General features: G+C 47.9%; 1 protein-coding gene across 3 annotated transcripts in view; it reads left to right on the top strand.

Moving 5' to 3' along the window:
- Window positions 1-13,387, top strand: part of NAP1L4 (nucleosome assembly protein 1 like 4) — a 49,521-nt gene that overhangs the window by 16,931 nt on the left and 19,203 nt on the right. For all 3 annotated transcript variants that reach the window (XM_061161463.1, XM_061161460.1, XM_061161471.1), the window contains exons 2-7: window positions 1,197-1,227; window positions 1,390-1,448; window positions 3,646-3,745; window positions 9,233-9,374; window positions 10,646-10,732; window positions 12,080-12,211. In XM_061161463.1, coding sequence (XP_061017446.1) covers window positions 1,214-1,227; window positions 1,390-1,448; window positions 3,646-3,745; window positions 9,233-9,374; window positions 10,646-10,732; window positions 12,080-12,211 — 534 coding nt within the window. In that variant the 5' untranslated portion in view covers window positions 1,197-1,213. The remainder of the gene's footprint in view (window positions 1-1,196; window positions 1,228-1,389; window positions 1,449-3,645; window positions 3,746-9,232; window positions 9,375-10,645; window positions 10,733-12,079; window positions 12,212-13,387) is intronic.

The raw sequence follows: 13,387 nt of genomic DNA, 5'->3' as shown, positions 1-13,387 counted from the left end.
GCCATTTCTTTTTCCAGGTGATATTCCTGACCCAGGGATCGAACCCAGGTCTCCTGCATTGCAGGTAGATTCTTTGCTGACTGAGCTACCAATAGTTAGCATGTTTTATTTTGAAACAAGATGCAGTTAAAATAGTTGTAGCTCATAATTTCCAACTGGAGCTGTTTTTCCTAACTAGGAAGGGTTATTGTTTTCTTTGACCCCAGGGCACTGATTAAGGGGTTTCTGCTTTGTTCAGATGCCCAGGAAGGAGGCATCTACCAGCTGTCAGCCTGAAAACGCCCCTCGGGGCGGGGGGGTGGGGGTGGGGTGGCAGCGCTACACCTAGGATTAAGGAAGCTTGATCACCAAGCCTGACTCTTTTCACCTGTGCATTTGGATAGGGTTAATATCAAGGTCTCTAAGGAGTAAATGTCTTGGAACCCACCTTTTATGGGTAGACAGTCCCCTGATCTGGAGATAGTCTTTGTTTTATGTCTCTTGTAAGAGTGGATCATACTGAGTGTGTTACACACTGCATCTTCAGTGTAGAAGTCGTACATTCAGTCCCAGGTATTTTCAGTTTTGTGACTCTGAGGAAGGTCCTCAACCTTTTTATGCCTATAGTGGTAGTACCTATTTTAAAGAGTGGTTCTGAGTATTAAAAGACCATCTGAAATAAATGTGCCTTGCTAGAAGAAAAAAAAAAAGACCATACGGAATAAACAAAATTTTAAATTCATCATGTGAGTTACAGTTTTAAAAACAATATGAACACCAGTAAATGTTTGGAATTGCTCTAAAACAATTGACCTACCATAAATAAGTTTTTCTGTTTCTGTTTTTTTTTGTTATTTTTATTTTATGTGTTTCTGTTTCTGAAACTTGCTATAAACACAAGCTAAAATTGATCAGTTGTCATTATTCTGAAATCTGGTCATTTTAGTGCCAATAAGAGAAATGTTTTATGAGCGAAATATGCTTGTGCTGAAAGGCATGTAGTTTGTATAATTGGATGAGTTTTGACAAGTGTATGTGTCCAGGTAACCAGTACCCCATTCAAGGTCTGGAACATTCCCAGTGCCCCAGAGCATTCCCTCCTGCCCCTCCTTGGGAAGTCCTCATCCTCATCTCAGGAAATCACTGCTAGAAGAATGCATTTGAAATGTTTTTGTTTGTGAATATTTAGTAATGTTCTTTTTTTTTTTAATTTGTAGGAGATAAAGACATTCAGATGGCAGATAACAGGTAAGGCAGAATGGACTCTGCTTACTAGAGTGTACATTTTAGTTAGCCGAAGCCAAGTGTCATTAGATGCTCCACAATGGCTCTTGTTAGATAAGAAAAATGGCCCGTGTTGTCTGTCTTGAAACTTTGTGGAGACTAACACTTTGAAATATATCATCTTAGTTTTTCAGATGGGGCTCCTTCAGATTCCTTGGAAGCTGCTAAAAACGCGAGTAACACAGGTTAGTGCTGCATGTGGGAGGGTGAGCGGCAGGGGAGCTCGCATGCAGCTCAGGGGCTCCTGCTCTTGAACCTTTTAGTGAAATAGAACCAGGAATGCAAGTTCTGGGTTGCTGTGCTTCAGAAGCTTTAGCAGAGTTAGAATGATTCAAATGAAGGCCAGCGCTTCATTCAGGCCCTGCAGAAGTCAGGCGCCCAGCAGGTGCCTCAGGCTGCTGTCACCGAGCAGGGCACTCTGCGACCTGGGCCGTTTCTGCTGCCCACCCCGCCCCCCGACCTGATTATTCAGAAGCAAGTCCCAGATACCAGGAATTCCTAATGTGTTACTTTTTCTCCGTTTTTTGGCCTGTATACCTCTACTTGTTTCCTCCTCAGAACCATTTGAAAGTATATTGTGGATATTCTGGCTCTTTTCTTAAAACAAGTTAGTGTCAATTTCCTAAAAACTATTAACAGGATAAATTCTCGTAACCACAATGCCATTACTGCAAGCAAGAAAGTCAGTGTTGATCCAGGGCCATTAGTTAACGTACAGTCCTGTTCCTGTCTCCTGGCTTTCTCAGCAGTTCTTACACCACCGTCCCCCATGCCCACATCCGGGCTGTCATAGGACTGCATGTCGAGTTGAATTCTGCCCCTCGTGTTCTAGAATTATCCCCACCTGTTCACCCTTCTGGCAGGTACACACACCGGCCGTGGGCCCCAGCTGCCGTGCGGAATGCCCACACTCTGGGCAGGTCTGGTGGTTCTCTCTCCGTTAGATTCAGAGTAAATGTTGGCAAGAGGACTGCATAGGCGACCTAGTGGGGTGGAAGTGCAAGCTTGGCAGGGGTGCTGACTGGGGAAGCCAGCGTCTGGCAGTCTTTCCACTGACGGGCCTTGTAGTCAGCAAGCTGTCAGATACCACGTTCTGTGGGCCTCTTGTGTTCCCTGAGACGCTTGCATGGGGATTTGGACACCACTGATGGTCCTAGCTGGATCGGGGAAGACCTTGGTGGTCAGCAGAGGGTGTTTCCTGTTTGTGTCAATCTGACTGACAGATAACTTCCGTTAAAGAAGTACTTCCCGCTGTCCCTTTCTAGCATTACTATAGACTCCTGGGTCTGCTTTTTATTCAGTGTTTTATTATTTGCCACTTCGTCCTTCTTGGTGTGCAGATTGTCCCGCGTGGCCCGTGGAGGCCCCTTGAAGCTGGCGTCTGGGTCCCTGTGCTTCGCCTCGTCTGTTTTGGGTTCCCTCTATCTTTGTGGCATGGGGATGTTCTGTTGTCTCTTGAGCTTTCCTTGCCCCAGACCTGAAGTCTACATTTACGCAAGGAGCCCTATGTCTTTAGTGGGGAGAGAGATTTAGAAACCAGAATGTCCGTGCTCTCGTTGTTCATAGGCCTTTCGGTGGCTGGAGCTAGAGCTGTGGTCTGTGTGTGTAGCGTTTACATGCTGTGCATGTATGCAATTCTGCATAGACACAGTCACATATGTTTTATGTGCATACACAGTGCTTCATGTTAGCCGTTGTACTTGTGGCTAAATGTCAGAACCGAGTGCCTACTGCTGTATTCCGCTTGCCCTCGTCACTGTCTTACCAAAGGGCAGGCAGTGCTGCAGGCCTGTGCTTGCTTTTGACTCAGGTGGGGACGCGGACTTTGGGTTTCTGTCCAGCGTCTCGGAGGGCTAGTCGGTTCAGCGCAGAGCGTGCTCCGTGAGCCAGGCTGTGCCAGTTCCCGGGAGGGCTGATGGCCCTCAGGATCCTCTGTTCATCGGGGGTCAGCACAGCGTGTGTGTGACTGTGGTGACCGTGTCCTCGCTGGGAGGTGGGGGCTTCCCCTGCTCAGGTGAGGGGCAGGACCCGCAGGTGCCCTGTGTAGATCCATAGCCATCCACTTGGGTGACTAACGTAGACTGTGCCTTTAAAAATAACTTGCTCTGACAGTTTTCACCTTCCTTTTTCACAGTTCTGTATTCTGTAGTATTTTGTTGTTCAGTCACTCAGTTGTGTCTGACTTTCTGCAACCCATGGACTGTAACCTTCCAGGCTCTTCTGTCCATGGGATTTCCCAGGCAAGAATACTGGAGTAGGTAGCCATTTCCTTCTCCAGAAAAATAAGTATTTTTGAAAAAAATGTTTTTAAATGTTGGCTGTTGTGTGGTGGGTGTATGTTATGTTTTTTTGGCCTTGTCTTTTTTTTTAAACTCTTAACAGAAAAGCTCACAGATCAGGTAATGCAGAATCCTCAAGTTTTGGCAGCTTTGCAGGAACGACTTGACAATGTCTCCCACACTCCTTCAAGCTACATCGAGACGTAAGTATGCCCCGAACGAGACTTGGTGCAACTTTAAGAAACAAAGAAAGAAAACTCTCTGGGTTGTTTAGATTAGTAATGAGTATGATTTCATTCAGCAGACCTTGCCTGCTGTGAGAGCAGGCTCTGAGGCCCCAGAGAGGAGTGCAGGGTTGAAGCCTAGCAGAGGACACAGGCCTGCAGCGAGGTGGTGTGGCGGGTCGGGCTCCCTGGCCCGTCCTGGGGCCTCGAGAGGACTTCACGGGTCACCTGTGCGGGGAGCGCCGGAGGGGGCCCAGGGAGCCAGTCCTGCCTGCTTGGCTCCGCCAGCCTGTGGCACCGGGCGTGGCTTACTCGGGCAGGCTCTGTCCTGGGCGTGTGGGGCACCCGCTCGGGGAGCCTCCGGACGCCCTTCTCAGGGCCTGGCTGTCTTCCTGGGCTTCTCTCCTGCGGCCAGGGCAGGGCTGGGCCTCTGTGTCCACCCTCTCCACGGGCGCCCTGCACAGGACGGGGTCATGTCACAGGGAGGGCACGCTGGGGGTCTGCTCTGCCCAGAGAGAGGGTGTTCCAGGAGATGAGCTCGTGGGAGGGGCTCTGTGAGGGCCTGTAGACTGGACCGGTTGTGTGTGTGTCTATGTCTGTGTGTGTTGGGGGTGCCCTGGGTGGGGGTGGGTGTGTGTGTGTGTCTGTGTGTGTGTCTGTGTGTGTTGGGGGTGCCCTGGGGTGTGTGTGTGTGTGTGTTGGGGGTGCCCTGGGGGGGGTGGGTGTGTGTGTGTGTATGTGTGTTGGGGGTGCCCTGGGTGGGTGTGTGGGTGCGTGCGTGCGTGCCCTGGGGCTGCGCCGGGGAAACAGGCGAGAAGGTCGGGTTCTCCTTTCCCGCTGCAGACCCTGGGCGCGCCAGGGGCGTTGGCTGAGGGGATGGGAGCGGTCGGAGGCTCTGTGCGGTAGAACTAGCCCCATGTTGCACGCTGCATGTGTGTGGTGTGCCTGTTGAGGAGAGGGCTGTGCGGTTGCTGCTGCTGTTGGGAGGCGAGCTGGGAAGGGTGTCGAGTCCAGTTGGCTTACAGTCCTGCGTTATTTTTACTCCATTTAGTAGATTTGAAAGTTGCGAAGTAAGTTTTTAAGTTGTATAATTGATGTAGAAGAGAAGCGCAGATGTGAATGTGTTTAGTGTCATTAAATTCCTGCTCTGCTTTCTCCCGTCGTCTTGCTCGCAGCCATTCTGGGCGTTGCCTGTCGTTGGGAGCCTTAGGTGCAGCACCTCCGTCCACACTGCACTTGCCTGGATATGGTTGTCTCAAGACGGGGCTCTTTGTGATCAGGGCTGTCCCAGGACACTTGGCCCTCTGTATCTGCAGATTTAGCCAATGGAAGATCAAACATATTGGGGGACAGACTTTTTCCAGGAAGTTGCAGAAAGCAGAACTATTTACACAACGTTCACATTGTATTTACAGTATATGGAAGAACATGCTTAGGTTATATGCGCACACACTGCTCTTTGACATATGAGGGGCTTGAGTGGATTTCGGCCCCCTCGACGGCTGCACTTTGTGAACAGTGCCGTGCGGAGAGCTGCCTGGACTGTGTGCTCTTAGACTAGTGCCTGCCCTGCCCTTGGAGGAGGATGCGGGGCAGGACCCAGGGCCACCAGAGGGGGCTGTGCGCGTCCTTGAGGGGCCCAGGAGTCTGCTGGTTTTTTTCCAGTTGTGACTAAGGGCTTTGGGTTAAACACATAATTTTGATGGATTTAAAATGGCTTTGTTTTTCTCTTACGATTTATGAAAGTAAGGCATACAAATGAAAGTGCTTTTTAGAAGGTGAAAGGTATCACAGGGCCAGGGAGCTCGTGCTCTGACTCTGGGGCCGCCTGCACGCCGTGCCCCTGTCGTCTCTGGTTTCTCTTTGCTGTGTTGGTCGGAGCACTGATTCTCTGAGAACGGGTTGTACACCGGCCCTGTTTTAATCCTGTTCATCTTATCCCTGTTCCCAGTCTTTAACTTTTACATCAGCGGTCATCCAGTCCATAAATATTTGTTTCTTAGACTAAATTCTGAGAAGTTGAGGCAAAGGATATTATCAGGGTTCTCATTTGCCCTTAAGAAAGATGTGTCAGTATGAGGGCCTCTGCCCTCAGCTTCATCAAACCTGGGAATTTTTTTTTTTTTAATTGCCAACTTGATAAAGAAAAGATAGGGGTTTTGTTCTGTTTTGATTTCCATTTTGTTGTTGATTTATCTTCAGCTGTGTGCAGGCTTTCTCTGGTTACGGGGAGCAGGGCTTCTCTTGCTGAGGGCTGCAGGCATGGTAGCCGTGGCCCTGGACTGGGTTGCCAGCGGCGGGTGGGACCTTCCCAGACTAGGGATTGGACCCGCGACCCCAGTACTGGAAGGCAGGGTCTTAACCACGGACCACCAGGGAAGTCCACGATGGCAATTCTTTTAAATTTAAATTCTTTTGGATAGTTTGTGAGATTGGACCTTATTGGGTGTTTGATTGTGTTAGGTTGACAAAAAGTTCGATTTCTTCTGTAAGATAGTGATTGTTGTTGTTCAGCTTCCCGGTCGTGTCTGGCTCTTTTCAACCCCACGGACTGCAGCACTCCGGGTTTCTGTGTCCTTCCCCATCTTCTGGAGCTTGCTCAAACTCATCTCCTCCTGTCTTCAGTCTTTCCCAGCATCAGGGTTTTTTCTAGTGAGTTGGTTCTTCACATCAGGTCGCCCAAGTATTGGAGCTTCAGCTTCAGCATCGTTCCTTTCAATGAATATTCAGGGTTGATTTCCTTTAGGATTGACTGGTTTGATCTCCTTGCTGTGCAAGGGACTCTCAAGAGTCTTGTCCAACACCATAGTTCAAAAGCATCAATTCTTTGGTGCTCAGCCTTCTTTATGGTCCAGCTCTCACACCCATACATGACTGTTGGAAAAACAATAACTTTGACTAGATGGACCTTTGTAGGCAAAGTAATCTCTCTGCTTTTTAGTACTGTGTCTAGGTTTGTTATAGGTTTCCTTCCAAGGAGCAAGCATCTTTTAATTTCATGGCTACATCACCGTCCACAATGATTCTGGAGCCCAAGAAGAAAAAGTCTGTCACTGTTTCCATTGTTTCTCCATCTATTTGCTATGAAGTGATGGGACCAGATGCTGTGATCTTAGTTTTTAAATGTTGAGTTTTAAGGCAGCTTTTTCACTCTCCTCTTTCACCTTCATCAGGAGGCTCTTTAGTTCCTCTTCGATTTCTGCCATAAGGGTGGTGTTATCTGTATATCTGAGGTTATTGTTATTTCTCCTGGCAATCTTGATTCCAGCTTGAGATTCATCCAGCCCGGAATTATGCATAATGTACTCTGCATATAAGTTAAATAAGCGGGGTGACAATATATGGCCTTGACATACTCCTTTCCCAATTTGGAACCAGTCCATTGTTCTATGTCTGGTTCTAACTGTTGCTTTTTGACCTGCATACAGATTTCTCAGGAGGCAGGTAAGGTGGACTGGTATTACCATCTCTTGAAGAATTTTCCACAGTTCGTTGTGATCCACACAGTCAAAGGCTTTGGCGTAGTCAATTAAGCAGAAGTAGATGTTTTTCTGGAATTCTCTTGCCTTTTCAATGATCTAGCAGATGTTGGCAGTTTGATCTCTGGTTCTTCTGCCTTTTCTAAATCCGTCTTGAACATCTGGAAGTTCTCGGTTCATGTACTGTTGAAGCCTGGCTTGGAGAATTGTGAGCATTACTTTGCTAGCATGTGAGATGAGTGCAATTGTGCGGTAGTTTGAACGTTCTTTGTCATAAACACAAAAAAAAGATTTGTGCAGAATGTGAGAGGGTGCTGTGACTGATGAAACGTATCAGAAGTGGTTTCCTGCTGAGGTTTCTTCTGGATGAAACTCTGAGGTCAGATAGACCAGTTGAAGTCGATGGTGATCAAATTGAGACAGTAACTGATAGCAGTCAACATTATACTATACGGAGATAGCCTGTATCAAAATATCCAAATCAAGCATTGATAGTCGTTTGTACAAGTTTGGTTATGTTAATCACTTTGATATTTAGATTCCATGTAAGTTAAATGAAAAAAACCTTGACCACATGTGATTCTTTACCTAAACTACCTAAACTAAATGGGCTTCCCTTGTAGTTCAGTCAATAAAGACACTGCCTGCAGTGCAGGAGACCTGGGTTCGATCCCTGTGTTGGGAAGATCCCCTGGAGAAGGAAATGGCAACCCACTCCAGTATCGTTGCCCGGAAAATCTCATGGACAGAGGAGCCTGGTGGGTTGCAGTCCATGGGGTTGCAAAGAGCTGGGCACAACTGAGTGACTCACACTTCCTTACTTTACTCTACTTAAATATAATGAGAACGTTTTGTTTTTAAAATAAATTGTGATGGCTGATGAAAAGTGGGTACTGTACAAGAATGTGGAATGGAAGAGATGGGGCAAGGGAAATGAACCCTCACCAGCCACACCACAGACCAGTCTTCACCCAGAGAAGATGATGTAGTGTATATGGGGGATTGGAAAGGAGTCCTCTGTTAAGAGCTCCTTCTGGAAAACCAAGCAATGAATTCCAACAAGTACTGCTCCCAGTTAGAGCAACTGAAGCAGCACTTGGCCGACAGTATCCGGGGTCGGTCAGGAGCAAACAGGTCACCCTTCGTCAGGGTAATGTAAGACCTTATGTTTCTCAGATGACCAGGCAAAGTCTCAGCTAGGACGTTCTGGTTCATCCACCGTGTTCACCAGACCTTGCACATTCCGATTTCCACTTATTTTGGTCTTTACAAAATTCTTTTAATGGAACAATTTCACTCTCCTGGAAGACTGTAAAAGGCACTTGGAACAGTTCTTTTGGCTCAAAAAGATAAAAAGCAGCTTCCCTGATGGCACAGTCCTAAAGAATCTGCCTGCCAAAGCAGGAGACACGGGTTTGATCCCTGATCCAGGAAGATCCCACACGCCTCAGAGCAGCGAAGCCCACGCGGCACAACTCTCAAGTCTGTGCTCCAGAGCCCAGGAGGCTCGACCGCTGAGTCCTCACGCTGCAGCTGCTGGAGCCTGTGCTTGGCCACAGGAGACGCCCCTTAGCGGAGGGGCCCACACTGCCACTGGAGAGCAGCGCCTGCTCGCCACAGCCAGAGAAGGTTCCGGGCAGCAGAGCCAGGGGGCAGATAAATGCACTTGTGAAGCTGCCTGAGGATGGCAGAAGGCAGCAGAGCAAATCACGAAATACATTGTTCAGTGAGATTTTTGATGAGAATGAAAAATGGCTTTTATATTTACTTAAAGGACAAAGGAACTTTTTGGTCAATCCAGTATTTTTTGTGGATTATCTTTTCAGCTTCCTCCCCCACCACCCTGCTCTTTGGGGGTGGGTGTTTGTCTCTAATGATTTTTAGGAGCTCTTTTTCATTGTGCGGATGTTAATTCTATGTGAATGTTGTTTTAATAAAAAAAATAAGTACTTCGCAGTCATCTGGATTTTTCTTACCCCCTCTCTAGTTTACCTAAAGCAGTAAAAAGAAGAATCAACGCGTTGAAGCAGCTCCAGGTGAAATGTGCACATATAGAAGCCAAGTTCTATGAAGAAGTCCATGACCTGGAGAGAAAGTATGCAGCCTTATACCAGCCTCTCTTTGACAAGGTCAGGATGCTGTTAGTGAGTTTTAGTAGTGTGTTTCAAGTCTTTCTCCAGGAAAGACATCCAAAAATACCTGGGGATCACTGAATGTCTTTCCTTAAGCCTCAAAACTTAGCATCTTAAAACAAGTTATAAAAGCATCCAGTGTTCAGTCTTTTCATTCACATTATTTACAGGTTCATTGTCTTTTTTTTTTTTTTTTTTTTAATTTTTATTATTATTTTTTTTTCCAGTGGGTTTTGTCATACATTGCTATGAATCAGCCATGGATTTACATGTATTCCCAATCCCGATCCCCCCTCCCACCTCCCTCTCCACCCGATTCCTCTGGGTCTTCCCAGTGCACCAGGCCGGAGCACTTGTCTCGTGCATCCCACCTGGGCTGGTGATCTGTTTCACCATAGTTAGTATACATGCTGTTCTTTTGAAATATCCCACCCTCACATTCTCCCAGAGAGTTCAAAAGTCTGTTCTGTATTTCTGTGTCTCTTTTTCTGTTCTGCATATAGGGTTATCGTTATCACCTTTCTAAATTCCATATACATGTGTCAGTATGCTATAATGTTCTTTATCTTTCTGGCTTACTTCACTCTGTATAATGGGCTCCAGCTTCATCCATCTCATTAGGACTGGTTCAAATGAATTCTTTTTAACGGCTGAGTAATATTCCATGGTGTATATGTACCACAGCTTCCTTATCCATTCATCTGCTGATGGGCATCTAGGTTGCTTCCATGTCCTGGCTATTATAAACAGTGCTGCGATGAACATTGGGGTGCACGTGTCTCTTTCAGATCTGGTTTCCTCAGTGTGTATGCCCAGAAGTGGGATTGCTGGGTCATATGGCAGTTCTATTTCCAGTTTTTTAAGAAATCTCCACACTGTTTTCCATAGCGGCTGTACTAGTTTGCATTCCCACCAACAGTGTAAGAGGGTTCCCTTTTCTCCACACCCTCTCCAGCATTTATTGCTTGTAGACTTTTGGATAGCAGCCATCCTGACTGGCGTGTAATGGTACCTCATTGTGGTTTTGATTTGCATTTCTCTAATAATGAGTGATGTTGAGCATCTTTTCATGTGTTTGTTAGCCCTCTGTATGTCTTCTTTGGAGAAATGTCTGTTTAGTTCTTTGGCCCATTTTTTGATTGGGTCATTTATTTTTCTGGAATTGAGCTGCAGGAGTTGCTTGTATATTTTTGAGATTAATCCTTAGGTTCATTGTCTTAACTCTCAAGTTTCTAAATAACTTTAAGATCTTGTTTTTTTACTCTTAGAGAAGGGAATTCATCACTGGTGATGTTGAGCCGACAGACGCAGAATCTGAATGGCACAGTGAGAATGAAGAGGAGGACAAATTGGCCGTGAGTTTTGGCTTCACGCGTGCCGCTGGTGTTGTTTCAGTGCTGCCACAAGTGAGACGGCCTCGGGTGGTGACCTAGTGGTTAGGACTTGGTGCTTTCCCCGCCACGGCCCGGTTCCAGTCCTGGTCTGGGGGACGGAGACCCCAAGCTGTGCAGTGCTGTGGGGGATGGGTAAGAAAAGAAAGAAGATGGTTTTCTTCTACGTGGAGGAGAACTCCTAACAGTAGGCGTGGCTTCCCCCTCAGGTTGAGCGTTTAGATTTCTTCAGGAGGATGAAACAGGGTGGCTTGCGAGTCGGGCGTCTGACTGGCTCTATCAGTTGCTATGGCGAGCCAGACACAGTCCCCCTTGTCGGCCATCTGGGGCAGCCTGCACGTGGTGTAGACCGTCTGGGGAGGTGAAGGAGGCAGAGATGCACACGGGGAGAGCAGCCCTGTGCCCAAAAGGGCAGGTGCTGGAGGCAGGGCTGCGGTGGGCAGAGCATACAGGAACTCAGAGCTGGCGAAGTGGCCCTGGGGCCTCTCGCCACTGGGCGCTGGAAGGTGCTCCTCAGGTGATGTGCTCTGACCGCCACCTGCTGGCCGCCTTCTCCTGGGGCTGGTGACGGGTACCAGTCCAGGGCTCTGGGAGTCCCAGCACGACACGGTGAGCTCTGTCACCTGATACTACACTATCCCATAGTGTAAACGTTGAGAGAGTTTTTTTGAAATGTGTGTTATTTTTGATCGTTTACAAACATGTCGAGTCTGGTGTAGCTGAAGCCGTACCTGTGGATAGCTGTGCATCAGGTCTTCACCGTGGGAGGAGAATCTGCCTCTGCTAGCTTGAAGGCCCCTGTCGTCATTTCCCCTGAGAATCACGCATCAGGGCTGTGACGTAGCAAAGACTCCCTTCCTCCCGGGCACATCACCTTCCTCGCCACCACCCTGCTGTTTGCACGCTGCCTCTGTCCCAACACCCCTGCAGCCTTGGACGTGCAGCAGGGCGGGCGTTTCTGTCGCGGAGGTCCTGGGGTGTCCTCTGTTGGTGATTGGGTGGATGGCGAGCCAGTGCTGGGCAGCCTCTCCCCGTCAGGGGCCTGCGCCAGTCCCCAGCTCTGTTCCCCGTGGTCTGGAATTATATTGAGGAATTACATCCAGATCTGGATGCCTGAAAGGCTTTGTTCCTCCGAGACACTTGAGAGTGATGGCACAGTGCTCCTGGAGATTCAGATTCAAAGACAGGGGTTTTTGACAGAGGTTTTAATGGGATTCTGAAACTATTAGTCTGTATTAAATAAGCCACTGCAAAATCTGTAAACTTGTAGCTTCATAATGAGTATTCTATTTTGTTTCTTTGTATTTGTAGGGAGACATGAAAAATAAAGCAGTCATAGCAGAAAAAGAAGCAGCAGCAGCAGAAGAGCCAAACCCCAAAGGCATTCCAGAGTTCTGGTTTACCATTTTCAGAAATGTGGACATGTTGAGCGAGCTGGTACAGGTAGGCACACGGCCCACTCCCACTTACAGACAGGCGAGCTGCTTGTGAATTCTGAGCAGACGTTGACGGCGGTGGAAAAGCCTCTTCTGTGGCCATAGCTTGGAGGAGGAATCAGGCAGGGCCCCCGGCACCCTTTTGCTATGGTCCCCTGGGAAGGCCTGCCTCGCGGAACCTCTGCCAAGCTCGAGGTAGCTTTGCTGTTTGTTGCAGCCTCGCCCCAGGAAGAGAATGAATAGATTCCAGAGCCTTCCCCGCCTCACATGATGTGGGCACGAGAGAAGTGTGGGGACGAGGGGCCCGGGTGGAAGTGCTGGTACCGAGGGGTCCCGTGTGTGCACACGTGTATCTGCACAGAGACCCACAGGCGTGCGCTTCCTTAGTCTTCTCTTTAGATTGATTTTTGGAGTTTGAAATGGGCCTGTCATGCAGTCTTGCTAATTGTACAAATATTTAAGAAGTTGCTATTCTTCTTCTGATAATTTTCCTTGAAAAAGTCTTTTTTTTTTCAATGGCAATGGCCGAGCTGTCTTTGACTTGTTTTATGGAGCTTTCTATAGTGAAGTGGTGAACCACTTAAAAGGTAACAAATGTGACGTTCCCTGAGGTGAGTTTCCAGAATTCAGAAACTGGTACTGCTCAGAAGTCCACAGGGAGGGTGGTCTCTGCGTTTGGTTGAGGTGGCTCGGCACAGCGCTTTCACGCCGCAGAGCGTGGCCGTGGTGGGCGTGCAGACGGCTGTCGCTGCTGCAGCTCCTGTGCGATTCCAGGGCGCTGGTCGTGATGCTCCAGAAACGTGCTGCGTCCCTGCCTCTGCCCGCCTGGTCTGATGCATGTCTGGGCGCCAGAGCCCGAGAAGGCGTGGCAGGAATGCGCTCCTGCTCTCCGTCCAGACTGGGGCATGTTTCAGATACGTGTATTAGAGTAGCCCTGTGTTCTTCTTTTCTTCTTAATATATATATTTTGTAGAAGTGTAGTTGACTTACAGTGTTTCAGGTATATAACCTGGTGATTCAGTGATACCTGTACATATTTTCCATTACAGATTATTACAAGGTAATGACTGTAGTTCCCTGTGGTATACAGTGAACCTTTGTTGCTTGTTGCATATCTATTTTTTTAGAATTAGAAATCTAGCATTCTATTCAGACTAAGTCAAATAAGTGGAAGCAAAATGTC

Source organism: Dama dama, chromosome 2 (assembly GCF_033118175.1).
Source record: "Dama dama isolate Ldn47 chromosome 2, ASM3311817v1, whole genome shotgun sequence".
Taxonomy (NCBI): Eukaryota; Metazoa; Chordata; class Mammalia; order Artiodactyla; family Cervidae; genus Dama; species Dama dama.
Note: the sequence above shows the minus strand (reverse complement) of the source record. Positions and strands in the feature narration are given on the sequence as shown.